The sequence below is a fragment of the Eufriesea mexicana genome, unplaced genomic scaffold (genome assembly GCF_001483705.2).
Source record: "Eufriesea mexicana isolate 0111107269 unplaced genomic scaffold, ASM148370v2 scaffold10051, whole genome shotgun sequence".
NCBI classification, from domain to species: domain Eukaryota; kingdom Metazoa; phylum Arthropoda; class Insecta; order Hymenoptera; family Apidae; genus Eufriesea; species Eufriesea mexicana.
Genome location: NW_016917902.1, coordinates 169,137 through 187,207, shown reverse-complemented (window position 1 = coordinate 187,207; position 18,071 = coordinate 169,137). Strand labels below are relative to the sequence as shown.

General features: G+C 31.6%; 1 protein-coding gene across 3 annotated transcripts; it reads left to right on the top strand.

Annotated features, from left to right (window-relative positions):
- Positions 1 to 1,951: 1,951 nt before the first annotated feature.
- On the top strand, positions 1,952 to 13,052 carry LOC108553314 (xanthine dehydrogenase/oxidase). Of its 3 annotated transcripts, XM_017908174.1 has the most exons (26): positions 1,952 to 1,969; positions 2,032 to 2,222; positions 6,140 to 6,189; positions 6,264 to 6,444; positions 6,538 to 6,669; positions 6,759 to 6,915; positions 8,149 to 8,365; positions 8,447 to 8,667; positions 8,733 to 8,835; positions 8,931 to 9,058; positions 9,139 to 9,261; positions 9,335 to 9,502; positions 9,578 to 9,859; positions 9,963 to 10,067; positions 10,146 to 10,359; positions 10,480 to 10,663; positions 10,744 to 11,040; positions 11,118 to 11,200; positions 11,281 to 11,474; positions 11,540 to 11,698; positions 11,797 to 11,925; positions 12,011 to 12,141; positions 12,217 to 12,469; positions 12,546 to 12,642; positions 12,718 to 12,828; positions 12,902 to 13,052. In XM_017908174.1, the coding sequence occupies exons 2-26, from the start codon at positions 2,197 to 2,199 to the stop codon at positions 12,967 to 12,969; spliced, it is 3,813 nt and encodes a 1,270-aa protein (XP_017763663.1). In that variant the 5' UTR covers positions 1,952 to 1,969; positions 2,032 to 2,196; the 3' UTR covers positions 12,970 to 13,052. The 3 variants fall into 3 exon arrangements, with proteins under 3 accessions (XP_017763663.1, XP_017763664.1, XP_017763665.1); XM_017908175.1 differs by lacking the exons at positions 1,952 to 1,969; positions 2,032 to 2,222 and adding an exon at positions 5,105 to 5,124; XM_017908176.1 differs by lacking the exons at positions 1,952 to 1,969; positions 2,032 to 2,222 and adding an exon at positions 5,274 to 5,381.
- Positions 13,053 to 18,071: the final 5,019 nt, after the last annotated feature.

The following is an 18,071-nucleotide window of genomic DNA, read 5'->3' as shown; positions in this document are numbered from 1 at the left end:
CGGAAGAAATGTCATAGCTATAAAGAAACCTTTGAACTGTGATGTATGCAAAAAGAATATCTTAATGGATGATATGTATAGTTAACGTGAAAGATCCAACAGAGTTGGAATTAACGAGGTCTCATTTCGCACAAAAAGATGGAAATAGTGATAATGCAGTACCTCGTTATTTCAGTCTCGTCCGAAGTTCAGATTGGCGAGATAATATACTCTATATTAACGATGGGGGAGGAGAAAAAGTGTAATTCTCTCGAAGCTCAAAAACAGTCGAATAAATGTAAATCGATTTTTTTACACTTCACGCTTTGTTTTTGATTCTAAACAGGTTGGTTGAACAATGATGTACTGTTGGAATGCGATTAAAACAATACTTTACATTGCAAAACACAAACAAACATTCGTGTAAACTTATTGGTGATCGAGTGTAACAGGACAATATTACATATACATATATAACACATATTTTATCGAGAATTATAGGGCAGTAGCGATCTATAATCTATAGCTCTCCCCTGTAAGCCAGCGAAAGAAGACGCGATATTCGTAGAGAGATAAACGAGAAACAAACACTGTATCAATATTTTTTGTCGACTAGCCATTAACACGTTCAGTGTTATGAAGGAACCCAATAACGATCTTCTCGCTTCCCTTTTTTTATTGCATTCCAATCTTATGGAACAACTGTTGAATACATCACTAATGATCACTGATCGACTGAAAAGGGTCCACTAGTATTGTCATTCGCAATTGATAGAGTGGAGTCTAAGTAGTACGTAGCTCAAAATGATACTCAAATGCTATGTAATTTATGTATTCAGTCGAAGTATAGTCACTTTTCCTTTTGTACCAATAATTACTTAACAGTTCAATTATTTTGAGCAACGTAACCGTAGCCAACAGAAGCTGCATACTCTACCTTCAGTCTTTAGTTTGCATTAGGTCGTATGACATGCGATGGAATCCCTATGAGACAATAAGTTGAACTTACTGTCCCCTGACACTATTTCCCATTGATTTTTGAGTGTACAGCCTATCTCTGAACAGGAATAAAGATCGATCCAGAATTATTGTAAATAAAATTAGATACTTAGTTAGATGAATTGTACATATCATTAATTTCTTCTATAAGAGTCCATTCTATCCGACTGTGAATTGATGTTAATACAAAGATTAACTCATAGCTAGTAAAGACGGGAAAACAATTAGTGACGGCCACTGAACGTGTTAAGAGCGTCTCTCTGAAGGAACCTCTGTAAAATCGCTAGCCCTTAGCGGAAATATTTTGTTTAACGAGAAAGTAATGAGAGAGAGAGAGAGAAAGAATGTGAGAGAGCGAGAGAGAGAGAGAGAGAGAAAAGAATAGACGAACTCGACCGAATCGATATATCGGTAGCAAACTAGAGAGTCTATAGAAACACGAAGAAAACCCGCTATTTTTTCTGATCATCTGATGAAAAACCCTAGTATGCCATATTATACATCTCGTTTTTCCGATCTACCTTCTGTCAGGACGTCTCTCTTTAAACATAGATAGTCATAATTCACGTGCGTAAAATTCAAACGGAAGGTGTACACCGAGTAAAATATATTAGTTGAGACGCTATTATTTACGATTAATTTGTATTAATTGTCATTGATATCATTATGCGCTACGAATATGTTGTAAACGATTATTATGTAACACATGAATGGCGTTTAATAGAGTATTTATTGAAATTACCATTGTTCATTCTATCATAATAAGAGAAGAGATTAGAATTTGGAAATCCTCTTTCGCTTCATTTTTCTTTATAACTACATACTTATTTAGGTCATCCAGAAGTTTTTGGTGGCTTTGGTTTCAGAAGCCCTGAAAGATTTCAATTAATTAACAGAGAATAACCTATGATACATGGACTTTACTCTGAGCTTGTAGAAAAATGACAGATAAGGAAATGGAAATACTGTCCTTATTTCGGGGAGACGTCAGGTTTGTAGTAATGGAACGTAACTGAAAATAATCTTCCCTTTCTACAACTATTTTTCTTACAGATGGTGGGAGGCCACGATGTCGAGACGTAAAGACGATTGTAGCTCGCTGAGTAAGATACAACTTCGGTTCACTTGGTTGCTACCTACACTCGATTGTGCAATTTGAATCCATTTCTAAGAACAATTGGACTTCTCGTTGAACTTCCACTTTGAATACTTGTGAAAATGGACTGCATCCGACAAAACATTGGGTAAGTGATATCTCAGTTTTATAGAGCACTCACGATACTAACAATCATTGCAAAATTTTTAAATAAAAGTATCAACTATTTTTTTCTTTACCATATACCATAAACTTACCATATAACAAATTACATTCTTTGACACGATAGAATAATTGTTCACAGATATCTTTTCCATTTTTCATTCTTTAGATGTGAAAGAACGAGAATACGCAAAATTATAGGTGAATATGCGAATTAGGCAGATATTATTTTTAGTTTACATTCTTCCTATTTGGTTCTGATTGGGTAGCCTTAAAATATTTCGACAGTTGTTGCAATGAAAAAGAAAGTTGCAAAAACTGTTTAAACGCAATCTCTTTGGATATATAATACCTAGGAAAAGTGAACGTTTCCTCCCTGACCCTAAAATGCAAGTCCTCTCACGAACAGTGAAAGCTGATCATTCAAACAAACGAAGAATCATGTTAAAATTTACAAAAATAGGACTTTGCTCAATCAAATGAATAAATTATTAGGTGTAGAAAACACAAATTACATTTGTAGGACATATTCAAAGTCATTTGTAATTTATGCTACGTATGCGTATATTAATAAACTATATCAGAGATAAACTTTCCAAAGACTGTTATGTGTTGTTGTCATGGAAAAGTCATGAAAACACTGAACTTTGCACTTCATAGGACGATAAGAAACTTTTCTCAGTTTGTTCCTAATTTTCTGAAACGTAGAATTCCTATAATAAAAGTTCCAATAAATTAATTTTTATAACAAAATTACTTGTTACGAAATGCAGTTAATTTTTTACTTCCTAATAGGCAGAAAATTGTGGTAAACAAATCTCAGGGTCGTTAAGTAACGGAAAGATGCAATTTGTGTTGCTTATAACCTGAATAAATTACCCAGAAAGAGCCAGAAATTCATTATGGCATTGTACACATGCCATTGTAGTATACAGATTTTCATTGATATCGTTTACAACACCAACGGAATTACAGTGGTTAAAAACTAATTGGTAACATTATCTTGTTGCATTGCAATTACTGTTAATTATCAATGAAATGCATTGTCGTAAATTCTGAATCATTCGATAGTTAATTTGTCTCCAATTACCGATAAATAACAAGACCGAGGTATCATTTTCCATTAATGACTGACATAGATATTTAATTTACAAATTAGTGGGATTATGTTTCTGGAATAATAAGTACGCTGTAAGAAGAAAAAAAGAGAACGCTAAAAGACATTTTTAGAAATCAAAGAACAAAAATTCTAGTCGATATAATACATTTATTTCGTATAATATTCATGTATCTTATAGTATATATAACACGTATTATATTGTAAAATCGGTACGAATTAATGTGTCACTTACGTAATAGTTATTATAGTGAATAATATGAAATAACGTGCAGTTGCACTTATGTTACCATATCTCGAATTTATCGCAAACGATAATCTCTTTATGCGATTAGATGCCTTGTGAAGTACTTACTAACACACACGTTAGTTAAATTTGGACGAGAAACGTGTTACCACTAACATTTTCCATATTTCTTGAAATATTTTGTATACCTTTAAAGAATTCTAAAACGATAATTATAGAGCCGTTATACTATTCAATAATCCAAAGAAAAGAACAAAAATATCATGCATATATAAAATCGTTTTCAAATTGTACTACATGCAAAGTACTAGCACATTTAATTATTGTAGAATTACACGTGATTGTTTTCACGAGTTATCGATACACGGAAGTACTACGCGTGAGTGCATCGATCTGATTTCGATAAATCGATGACGCGTTGCAGGTTAATAATAGTGAAGGGTATTGTACTCGTTTTGTATGTGATATACGAGTATAATTTATTACCAGTTGACACAAAACATAGCTTTATAAAAGGAGACATAAATACTGTTTTTACACTGCCATCATATATTCTCTTCTCAGTTGCTTAAAAGACAAATAAATCCACGTTTCAGCGACTTATCTTGACAAATTATTACAAGGTTAAAAATTCCATTTTTAATCCGTTAGGAATTGAAGGTTTTGTACAAATGCATTTACGATTTTTAAGCTCGTATATTTTATTTGCGTTTTTATTGTATCTTTGCATTTTATTGGTAAACTATTATACGAACGTCGAATGATTTGCTTATAATAATTATCCCGTTTTGAGTTTTAGGTTAAAATAGAAAGCATGCTTAATTGCTTTTATATTAGATATAAAACTATTAATTTCTATTTCGTATTAGAAATAAAATTCTAATAATAGAAGCTTGAAATTGACTAATTTTACAATCGACATTCTTTACATGACTTACTAAATGGTTTGTATTACGTAAATAATGAAGCATTTTATGAGTTATATATAATTATAAGGAATTATATATGTTAATAAAGTTTACTTCGTCATTCTACATTGTTAAGTCACGTTGTAGTTTTCTTATTATTATATCATCGACTCACAAACACGCAAAAGTTCTTGAGAATAAAAAGGAATGTCACGAGATATAAATACACAAATACAATTAAAGGTCATTGACAAAAATTTTAGTTCCGCCAGTTTATTTACAAGAAAGCAAAAGAAAATTTTAGGAAATGGATTAAATTGGTTTGTAGTGCAAGCTATATTTTTTATTAAAAATTAAAAAAATATGAATTACAGTTCATTAACACTGATTGTTGAAATATTCATTAAGGACTTCAATGATGAGAGAATTGCAATTGCACAATCATATCAAGTTTTTGTTTTGGATGATGTGACTTTATCATCGGTTAGCAAGAAGGAGAAAGTAATATTCGTACTGCATATGAAGAGAGGCATTCGGCATTATATACTCTTCCAACAACACGCTACCGGCATGTTCATTGCTGTCTGAGCCTTTTTAGTTTTCGGATGATCGTTATGTAATCACGTCTTCCTTCGTGTGATTCTCGTTCATCAAACCATACATTAATACATTCATTTTTCTGCGAAGTTTTGTGCCTACTCATTGTGTTTGATAAGTAGCAGGAAACTATTGTTTCATCATATTGTATTTTTGATACATGTTTGATATGAATGTTGCGACGGAAATTACTTTTAACATTTATTATCAATCGTATTTATTTGCCTTTCTGTAATATTATTATATTTGATAGTAACTTGTTTTGTGTAAAATGAGGTATGAATCATTTCTTTCGTTACATTGTGGATATAAATCATTTTATTTTAAACGATAAATTGCCGAAAATAATTTTTATCGTAAAAGTATTGTAAACAATTTTCATGCTAATTGGAATGAAATTATTTATGTTGTTTTATATGTGGGTTAATTGTATATTTTACTATAACAACAAATTTGTTTGGCATATAACGTACTGTAGCATTTCATCTAACATTCACACGGATATGGGCATGAGGCAATTTATCTTAACACGTTAAATTAAAATATCTTATTATATCTTCCTTTTAAACAATGCATGTCGCTGTTTGAAACATTCAAAGTGCTCTTTTTTATCTGATTTTGCTTCGTTCCGATACAATAATAATATAAATAGTTTTATTTATCTTTTAATGTTTAAAATGACTTAGGACTTATTTTATCTGTTAAACGTTTAATTACTTATTCAATATAAATATGTATGAAACGAAACTAAAAATAACAAAGGAAAAGTATAATATCTAAAATAAAATTAGTAGAAATAAAGAGACACGATTTATATGAGAATATTATTAACATCGAGAATAATATTCATTGCGTGCTTGTTTGTACAACATGGCGTTTAGTATTGTTATATGGCTAGAATAATTAATGCTAAAAGCTACTTATAATTGTAATAAATATATATTACAATTATAATAAACGCATAAAAATATTAAGTATATTATTTGAATTTTTATTTATTATACAAAATACAAATACAAAAATTATTGTTTTAGGGCTTCCAAGAATACTGTAGAATTCACCATCAATGGACAAATTTATACTGGTATATATTTCAATTATCGAAATTATCAGAGTTTAAACAAAAATTAATAATTACAATGGTATAATTATATTCAGTGGCAGAAAATATTCACCCTGGAACATCCCTGAATGAGTTTATTCGTGATTACGCAAGATTACGAGGAACTAAGGCTATGTGCCATGAAGGAGGCTGTGGTGCATGTATTGTGTCTATAGATATCAAGGGTGAGGTAATGTCTGTGAATTCTTGCCTGATACCAATTTTGATTTGCAATGGGTAAGTTTGGAACTAATTATTTTAGTGTAATTATTTGTTTTTCATAGCTACTCAAATTATGTAGTTTCATGTTGTTCATTTTTCCTCCTATAGATGGGCTGTTAAAACCATTGAAGGTTTAGGTAACAAGCAAGATGGCTATCACACTTTACAGGCAGCATTAGCAGATAAAAATGGTTCTCAATGTGGCTATTGTTCACCTGGAATGATAATGAATATGTATAGGTATATATTTACAACGTTTCAATTTATATTTTCTTTTAATATAAATTTCATAAATAAATTTCATTGACTTAATAGTCACGTTTTTTCAGTCTTTTACAAGGCAAACAGTTGACAATGAAAGAAATAGAAAATTCTTTTGGAAGCAATATATGCCGTTGTACAGGTTATCGTCCTATTCTTGATACATTCAAGAGCTACGCTAATGATGCACCAAAAGACTTCGTAAAAAGTATTCAAGATATTGAAGTAAGTCAACAATAAGATTAGCACTGGTAATATTTATTATTAATAACATGAATGGCTCGTAAAATAGGATTGCATAATTACACTGTGCAAACACAAATTTAAATCTGTAATATCCATTGCTTAATATTAGTGGAGCTTACTTTCCTGAAAACGAATATTACAGATATTACAATAGATAGTAAATATCTTAAACTTGAAGCGTAGCTCTTAGCTTGGTATCGTTTCCCAAAAATTATTCTTTGGAAAACAATACTAATTACTAGGTCTCACTATGTGGAGTCAGTCACGCATCGAGATCTGGGCATTGCGCCCTACTGACGCAATTCTACTATAGCGCTACCCGTATCAAAGATAGCCTAATCTAACTTAGAGCGAAAGAAATTAAAGCGAAGCTACTGATACTTTATTAAATTTCGTGTCTTACAAAAGGGTCTTCGAGTCGAGGTACTAAAATTTGTTACTCTATTATCGCAACACTAAAATATTCCATTTCAGCAGGTTCAAATATCTAAGTTCCTGCAAAAATAGGGAATCAAGTATGAAAAACACGAACAAAGAAAAATTGAAGTGTACAAGACAACTTCATACCTAGCACTCTCTCGATCAGACTCAGCCCACGTCCAGCCACTGCCAACCACACCACGCCTTGGCAACCACAAGGTAGTCGACAAACCAATGAAACTTCCAAAATCAATACGAGAGTCAGCGAGGCCTAGTAGCCGGATGAACATTCCGTACTCCTGTCGCATGGGGAAGAAACCAATTAAGCAATTATTCCATGAAGTCTGACCATAGGTTCGCCATGAACGTCAGACTACAAGACCCATACCCCAGTTGTGTACACGACAGGTTCACCTGATGACCGGAGCTGACAGGCTCTCGCATTGATACTGGAAAAAACACTGATATAAGAACGACGTTAGATCTCGACACATGACGAGATTGACAGTGGCTGGAATGAATGTCGGAAACGAGCTGTGAGGATGACATAAAGCATGAAGTTCTCGAGTACACGGGAATACGTCGTATAAAGTAGTCGGTAAAATGATATACTCGATATTTTATAGAAATAGTACTTTTTGGTAGCATTTATTCAAAATTATAAAACAGGATAAGAAATACAATTTTAAGTTCCTACTAATGAGCAATTCAATATGCATCAGAGGTATCCATTATGCAACATTGGTAGAAATTTGTATCTTTAAAATTTAATAGAAAATTTTTGTTATCAAGGAATTATACAACATAAGAACTTGTAAAAAAACCGGGATGCCGTGTGAAAATGGTTGTAATGGTTGTCACACACGAGTTCAAGACACGAATGATAAAATTGACATGAAATTGAGTGGCTGTGAATTTCATAAAGTTTTGTCAATTGATGACTTGTTTGAAATATTTCAAAAATATCCAAATGCCAGTTACGTTTTACATGGTGGTAACACCGCACATGGTAATGATTAATAACAATTTATTATTCCATATATATGTAAGATAATTTATGATATATTTATTATATACTTTTTCTTTGTAGGTGTATATCGATTGAAAACACCCGATATCACTATTGATATAAATGATATACCTGATTTGCGTAACGTAAAAAAAGACAATAATACTTTAACTATTGGGGGCAATGTTTCTCTTACTGTAGCGATGCAAACGTTTGAAAAATATTCGAAAGAACCAAATTTCGAATACTTGCATCATTTGGCCAAACATATCGATTTAATTGCTAGTGTTCCCGTGAGAAATGTATGTAAATGTAATTAACTGTATGTATAACAAATATAAATTGCCAATTAAATTTTATATTATAGGTTGGATCTGTAGGAGGAAATTTAATGATCAAGCATGAGCATCGAGAGTTTCCATCAGATCTGTTTTTGATTTTCGAAACTGCAGGAGCGCAGTTGCATATAGGTAAACGAACAAGTTTAAATAAAGATATTTCGAACATTTATTCATATATGCTTCTATTATAGAATAATATAATTTTAATTTTCTCCCATAAATAGTGGAAGCTAATGGCGAGAAGACTAGTATGACTTTGTTGGAATTTCTGGACTTCGATATGAAGCATAAAATTATATACAGTATACTTTTACCTGCCCTTGGTAAGGAATACGAATACAAATCTTACAAGGTACATTTTTTGTAACATTATTTAAAATAAATTACGTATTTAAAATTGTAGTTCTTATTAAAAGGATTTATTGGTCGTAGATAATGCCACGAGCACAAAATGCTCACGCCCATGTGAACGCAGGGTTCTTATTTAAATTGGACGGAACTGGGAAAGTTCTGGAAAAACCAAACATTATAATTGGCGGAATAACCAAGGATTTTGTAAGTAAAACTCTCCTTAAGGAAGATAATTGAAGATATTAAATCTAAATCCGAGTCAAATTGATTTTTCTAGCTACATGCATCGAAGACTGAAAACTTCTTGGTCCAGAAATCCATTTTCGATAGGAACGTAGTTAAAGAAGCTATAGCAAAGTTAGACGCGGAACTTCAACCTGACCATATATTACCTGATTATTCCCCAATATTCAGGAAGACGCTTGCAGAAGGGCTTTTCTTTAAGGTTTGTATTTCTAGACGAAAGATTATTGAAATTTTAAATAATTAGATATTTACTTTAAACGAAATACTTTTAAAGTTTATTTTAAGTATTAAGCCGGAAAATGTGGATTCAAGATCACGCAGTGGTGGATCCCTTTTGGAACGTGAACTTTCTTTAGGCAAGCAAACCTTCGGTACGGATAAGAATGTATGGCCTTTAAATCAACCTATGCCAAAAATGGAAGCTGTATACCAAACATCAGGCGAGGCACAATACGTGAACGATATTCCACCATTTCCAGATGAAGTCTTCTGTGCTTTCGTCCTTACCACAGTAGCTAATGGCAAAGTGGAGAATATTAATGCTTCTGAAGCATTGGTAATATTTTTCCTACCGATTTAATTAAGTTTTGATATTTGTAAGATCATCAATTTTAAGTTTTACTTATTTTTACAATTTAAATCTACGTATGTTATTACAGAAAATGAAAGGAGTAATAGCTTTCTACACTGCCAAAGATATTCCTGGGAAAAATGTATTTGTACCAGCAAGTGCACAGGAACTAATGATGAATTATGATGAAGTAGTAAGTTAAATTATTAATAAGTATTTTATGAAAATTTAACATTTGTAACTTGTCCTAATTTGTTTGTTGTACTTATAGCTGTTTGTAGATAAAAATATTGAGTTTGCTGGACAACCAGTTGGAGTAATTGTTGCAACAAGTCACGCAATTGCTAATCAGGCAGCACAGATGGTGCATATTTCTTACGCTGATGTTGCACCAGAAAAATTTCTATTAACAATTGAAGATGTACTTTCTTCGAATAATGAATCTCGGGTGCTTGAATCGATTAACGTCAAAGCACAGAAGAAAGGTATACCAATAAAATAAATTATTTTGTGAATAAATGTTTATGTTTTCTTCTACTTACTTATTGTGTAGTTGTTTTACTATTTTATTTTATATATTATTTAAATTCTGTTAAATAATATAGGAAATGATGTAAAGCATGTGATAAAAGGAGTATTTCGAAGCGGAGGTCAATATCATTATACAATGGAAACTCAAACTTGCGTTTGCGTGCCAATAGAAGACGGAATAGACATTTTTCCGGCCACTCAATGGATAGATCTCACTCAAGTAGCTATAGCTCAATGCCTTGGTGTGAAGAATAACAGGTAAAGTTAGAAGTATAATTTAGTGTTTATTCAATGTACTATTCTTTTTTCTTTTTCTTTTTTCTAATTATTAATTGCAGTATTAATATTAACGTGAGGAGGCTAGGCGGTGGTTATGGTGCAAAGATATCCCGTGCTACACAAATTGCCTGTGCTTGTGCCTTAGTATGCTACAAGTTAAATCGACCAACTAGATTCATTATGTCGATGGAAAGTAACATGCTTGCTATAGGAAAGCGATATGATACTCGTCAAGAATATGAAATTGGTGTAGATGACAATGGTCGCATTCAGTATTTGAATTCAAAATATTGGGGAAATAGTGGTTGCAATTTTAACGAACCTCATGCACCTGTGGCTGGGTATCATTTTCCAAGGTATGTATATTTTAATATATTTTAAAATATATATGATTAAAGAAATGTAATTTAATTCTCGTTTGTGATGATTTTAGTTGTTATGATAATTCAACTTGGACCTATCAGGGCTTTGAAGTCAAAACTGATTTGCCTTCCAACACTTATTGCCGAGCTCCAGGTGATTCGAGTTATCCTAGCAAAAATAAGAATAGGTTCTCTCAAATAACATTCTCTAATTATTGAATATATACTATGCAGGTTCAACAGAAGCTGTAGCTATGGTGGAAAATATAATGGAACACATAGCAAAATCAATTGGAAAAGATCCATTGGAGGTTAGATATATGAACATGACTGAGGACCATAAGAAAGTGTTACAATCTATGATAAAAGAACTGTGTCAAAATGCAGATTACAATATTAGAAAAAGAGCTGTAGACACTTTTAACAATGTAAGACATGTTTGACATGTTAAAAAAATATGAATTATTTAAACAAGTTTACATAATTTTTATAGGAAAATCGATGGAAAAAAAAAGGAATAGCTTTGTTACCCATGATGTATCCTTTGGGTCTTTGGGGACAATTTCACGCACTAGTTTCTATTTATGCACGAGATGGTACAGTTTCTGTTTCTCACGGAGGAATTGAATGTGGTCAAGGAATTAATACTAAGGTACAAAGAAAGATTACATCAAAATTTATTACAGTAAAAGAATTTTATAAAAAGAACATATATGATACAATAATTATATATACTCATTTTTATTATAGGTAGCTCAAGTAGCAGCACATACATTAGGTATCGATTTATCGTTGGTTACTGTTAAACCAACCAACAATCTAACATCTCCAAATAATTTTGTTACTGGTGGTAGTATCACTAGTGAGACTTGTTCATATGTGAGATATATTTTTCATAAATATATTTACATTATATAAAAAATATTATATATTTAAAAATAGATAAGTATTTTAACGATTTCAGGCAACTATGATGGCTTGTAAAGAATTGATAAATAGACTAGAACCTATTAAAAAAGAGATGGAGAATCTTTCATGGCAAAACTTAGTAATGGCAGCACATTCGAAAGATGTTGACTTGTGCGCACGATATATGTATGTTTTTCTAATAATTTAATAATTACTGAAATATTAAGTGATTTTCGTATATTTAGGAAATATATATTACAGGTTTACTGCAAAAGATGAGATAAAAAATTACCCCATATATGGAGCAACTATAGCGGAAGTTGAAATCGATGTGTTAACTGGACAGCATATTGTGCACAGAGTAGATATAATTGAAGATGTTGGAAGAAGTATGAATCCAGAACTAGACGTAGGGCAAGTTGAAGGTGCTTTTATAATGGGTCTCGGGTACTGGACTTCTGAAGACCTAATTTATGATCGAAAAACTGGTCTATTGACAAATAATAGAAGTTGGGTATGTTGTTAAATTTGTCTAATTTACTATTTGTAGGAAGAATTTTTGGAAAACTTGAAAATATATTTTTTTACAGAATTATAAGCCACCAGGTGTAAAGGACATTCCTGTTGATTTCCGAATTTATTTCCCTAAAAATAATTCTAATCAATTAAGTGCTCTTCGCTCAAAAGGTAAAATAATGGATAAAAAGTAATAGTTAATTTCTAATGTGTGCATCCAATTCTAATATTTGTTAAACATTATAGCTACTGGTGAACCACCATTATGTATGTCTTATGTTATACCTATTGCAATTTGGAATGCACTAAATTCAGCAAGAAAAGATGCTGGACATAAAGATCTATCCAGCACTTTAGGTAAGTTTAAAAAAATACTTTTAAAGATTCATATATTAATCATAATGTACTGATTATTTGTTTTCTTTCATAGGTGGTCCTATTACTACAGAAAAGATCTTACTAAACAGTTTAACTAATAAAGAAAAAATGGTATTTTAAAATAAAGATTCCTTTCTTTTCTTTAATGAAACATACCTGCATTGTTAAACGTTTATCCTACAACCAGTTATAATGTTCAGTGTTCCCAATTACAGCTATTTATGAATGTAATAAATAAATTTACTTTTATATTAATCAATGGAATAATTATTTGTCTGAAATATTTCTTTTTTATTATTTAATAAATTTTGATTGTGTAACAGATGAAAATAATAGGATATTAATATAATCGATATAACAAACTAATGTATTAATTTGTCCATTTTGTTTATATTCTCACATAATTTAATTGTGCAAAAAGTTAGCAAAAAATTGCAAATAATCTTTTGTCCCTTCATTGAACAACATAATATATTTATCAAAAATTTATGGAAAAAAAAGGTGGTATAAAAAAATGTATCTAGAAACAGATGTAAAAACAGGTACTATATTAAATTAAAAAATATAATAATAACATGCAATTTCATTAATCATATAAATAATATTTCCTACAATATTAAGTTATCATGTGTAAATTTAAAAGTTTGTTACTTATAAATTTATCTACAGTACTGTCATAATATTGCGCAGTATCGGATTAGATCGAAGTTTACTGGCTTCAGTTTGCGCGCGACAGTCCCGCAGTTAGTATCGTAGTTGTGTTTACTTCTGTTTTGTAATAAATTTGTGAAATTTTCAACACATAAACTGGTGCGAAGTGACAACATTTGTCCCTATCGTGTGGAAATACTGGAGAACATACGAAAACATCATCAGCGTGTATGTTGTGGTCATGGAAGGAACCTTGGAATGTCATCTGTAAGTGACGCTACTTCTAACTACGTAGTGTTTATGTAGCTACAACACAATGCATCTATAGTATTAAATTTGAATGTTTTAAAGAGAAATAACTTTGAATATTGAAATTTTTGAAAATACTTTTATGAAAGTTATTTATTATTTGAGCTTTTTCTTACTGATGTCATGGTTCTTAACCTTAATGGTGTTCATTCAAAATGGTGCATATTCCTCTACATTATCCCGCGCATCATTTTTGGCGGCTAAAAAATTATTCTAAATTTATGATGTGTTTAGGTAATATTCATTAGGTAATATATGTTTTCTAATATGAATTCTTACAATTTTTATAAAGAAATAAATATTTTATTTTTTCTTAACTTTAATATTGGTTTATTAAAACCTAGTTTCTTTTATAAATTGAATTTTTGTATTGGGAATAATATAGATTCTTATAATTATCATTATAAAATCGAAAATGCTTTGATTTATAGTCAGAAATGCATAATTGTAAATGTCTGATCCTTTATTCTGACATCCTTTATTCTTCAACATTATTTTAATCTTATCTAATATGTTAATATAACCGGATGGTGTAATTAAACACTACATTCCAGATTGATAATCACATCGTGAATATAATCATTCAGACAGTAGGCTGCTTTATGTGCATAAACTCAGACGTTTATAAACCAGTGGAAAATATGAAAATGATTTTTAAATCATTCTGATAGTAACAGAGAAACCGCCAATAAATGCGAATATATTGGCGGCAAATTCGAATAATGAAAAAATGGGTGTATTGAATTATCCTATAAATACGAGTATTAAAAATTATTTAAAGAAATACGTTTGATCTGTACATTCGATACAGTCACATTTATAAATTTTGTTTCTTTTTGCTTCTCTTCACAAACAAATTGTAATATCTCATTTTTAGTAAAATTAACAATCAGAAAGGAAAATTACTGTTAAAATTTTCTTCATTAAGCATCTAATTTTTGTTACGAAATTTATGGAGCTTTTGTTAAAGCGATTTCTTTGCAAGTGAATCTTATTATATAGGATATATTTAACAGTCTACAATATCGTGTAAGACTCGTGGTAAGGAAATCGGGCCAAACATGAGTGTTACGAGTGAAAGGCTCGATTAGGAACCAACATAAACACGGGTCAGACTCTTGGTTAGTTTTCACCGATGTCTTTCTGTCTCAATTACGTGTTATTCTTTGTCGTGTTTGGACAAAATTGCTCGACCAACTATGCTGTTGATTATAGCACGCGCCATTAGAACTTAAATCGTGGAGCAAGGGGTTAATAATTGGTGTGAGCTACTGATTGTCAGACTGTATTATATAACCTTCGTATAAATATACACTTCTGTTCGTTCGATTGGTCACTGATTTGTCCATTGAAATGACCACATCCTAGTTCCACCACTTCCTGGAACTGCTGCCCCAAGATAGGTGCCTGTATTATCCACAATTGATATCTTATCAATTTGTAACTTAATATATTTTATACTGTATATAAAATTACTGTGGTCGAATTGTTAAGATTTTTACAATTAAAATGATACTTAACATGATTATACTTAAATTATTTTTTAGTTTTTTAAGTGTTCCATCTAGATAAGAACTTTATAAGTTAGAAAGTAGAGATCCACCTTACCTAAACACCATGTTACTTTGGCTATGTTATTTAAATGTAGACACGCTAGAGGGAGTAAAAGTCAGATGTCGACGGTCAAATCTACCTCTCCAGATAAACGGGTACAACACTTAGACCTCGGACTGTAATCATTTAAGCGGTCAATTCTATACTATTTTTCTCTTATATTGGAGGATCAAAGTAACATTGTCACACAAAAATTATTCTGAAATTATTGAAATTGAAAGAAAAGACGTAAATGGCACTTTATCTGACCTCACTCCTTCACCTAGTGCGATCGAATCTGTATCTTGTAATACCTACTGTTGTCATCTAAAAACATTTTCTTCTACACATTATATTTTTGTTAAATATTTTGAGTAATATGTTAAAATTAGACTCCTTCTAAACTCTGTTATATTAAAAATGCAATTCGAAATAATTTGAGTTCAAAAAATTTAAAGTGTTTTTATCGACGGATAAGTGTAGATGAGTACAAAGTTCAAATTCCCTCTACTAGATGGGGGTCTACTATGCGTTATGCAGATTCCTGTACTTTTCGCGCAACTTTTACCTTCCTTTAGAGAAATGTGGTATTAAGTAGGTTATATCATGTCAAATAGAAACATAGCTATATATGAGAGCTCGTAACTTTTTGATTATCATCGATTATATAGCAGAGGAAAAAAGAAACTGGTTGATTACGGTCTATATAAAAACTAACGTGTTTCCTGTTTAGCGAAAATTAGTATATTGCAATTGTGGCGTCACCATTTGACGTCAGTCGTTGCTCACCGTTAGTGATTAAGTAAAATTAATTATATTAATTCTCCGCAATAAAATTTATCTCGTTATAACTGTATGCGTGTTGAAATTAGCGGTAGTACAATTTTAATGTACAGGTTTGAATGACATGTGTGACGTCAAAACGCATCGTTTCGATGGAAACCTGTTTGAACTGGAATCACGCGATAGCGTATCATAATTTTTCTAATGTTCTTTATATAAATATTTTTTAGTCTCATCTCTCATATTCAACTGTAAAAATATTTTACCAATATTATTCATAGAAAATATAACCTCGTTTTTAATTTACATAACGAACGTTAGAATATGATATGTTCTATAATTTATAAATTAAGTCCGATAGCTTTAAATTATTTTCTACTTATATTTAGAAATTTCGATTTCCATCGTTTTCAAACGTACGATCGGATATTGCAGAATTAATAATTCGTCAACAATACGATATGCATCATTTATTAAGGTACAGTGCATAGTCGAATGGCTAGACACGTTCAGTTGTAGGAGTGAAAAATATTGTCGAGGAAGGGGATTTGATGAATTTTTCTTGGCAGAAAGTATTTTGAGGTTTTGGAAGCTTCCTCGGACATGCGCAGTACGCGTTCTGCAGAGGCAATCAAAGATCACAGTTCTTAATGCGGTGAACCGGCCGATTCCCTTGGCGAAATAGAAATCCCTAGAATACGAATTTAGGATGACACATTGTTGTCCCTGTTATTGTATGGGTCACTCATTGATATAAAAAAAAAGTATCTTTTTCCCCCCTTTTTTTTTAAATTTTGCTTTTGTTTTTAGGTTATGTTTTAATGAGTATTTAACATACGCCATTTGTATCATAATTAAAAATATGATAAATTAATATTTCGAATGTTAAACAAATACTATAAAGTGATTTGGAAAAGATAATGTTAAAAACGTTTAAAAAATTGTAGGTAAGAAGCTCATATATATAGGTCAGGGACTCGGAGAATTTAATTGTGCGATCTCATCGGCATTTTCTCGGTTAGCGTTAAAATTCTGCGAATCTGGTTGCCCTAGAATCGTAAGAAGTATTAAGAAATATCTGGGAGCTGAATCGTACACAATTCTTCTTATACCGGAAGATTTTTAAGGTTTTTAACATTTTCTCGAGTATGCGCGCTCGACTGTTCCATAAAAGGATAGAAGTATAGCATGACTGGTTATAGTACCACACACGCGCGCGCGCGCGCGTGCACACACACACACACACACACACACAGAATCGTAACAAAAATCAAATAAAAACATCGTAGTTCTACATTCGTGTTATAAGTATCATAAAATTAGGTAATACACGAGAAGAGAGATTTTCATACTTAATAATTTTCTAATAAAAATGGTAAAAACAGAAATAAAAGATAGAGTGATACGGAGGTAAAAAATGAAAATAGTACAAAGAGGAAGGAGCAAAAAGAAGATAGAAAATGGGGGTAGTATGTTAGAGGGTTGGGCGGTCAGGACGCGAGAGTACGCATGCGCGTGGACTCGGAACGTTTCATATCGCGAAGACACGATAGTCTAACGGAGACCGCAGTATCGTGCAGATCGGGCGCAGTGACTCGCACCGAATTCGTGTGCACGAAGGACCTTCAGCCTCTCCCTGCCTCTCGCGCGCTCTCTATCTGTGTTTCCCTAAATCTTTTTTCCATTTCTGTCTCTTTCTTTCTCTCTTTTTCTCTCTTGCTTTTTCTTTCACAACACACCGACGTGTAATACCCAGTTAGACACACGTACGTACACCTTAAAAAGGAAATATATTACGTTCGATAATTTAAATAAAAATAATTTTACGTGCGGATAAACGACACCAAGCCGGGCAAGCATACATCATACGTACACAAAAGTAGGGA

What these genes read in the sequence shown, in the direction of transcription:
- LOC108553314 (XM_017908174.1), top strand. Translation starts at nt 2,197, where the DNA reads ATGGACTGCATCCGACAAAACATTGG. An exon ending in ATGATAATGAATATGTATAG is followed by an intron (nt 6,670 to 6,758) that starts GTATATATTTAC and finishes ACGTTTTTTCAG; the next exon opens with TCTTTTACAAGGCAAACAGT. An exon ending in CTTGGTGTGAAGAATAACAG is followed by an intron (nt 10,664 to 10,743) that starts GTAAAGTTAGAA and finishes TATTAATTGCAG; the next exon opens with TATTAATATTAACGTGAGGA.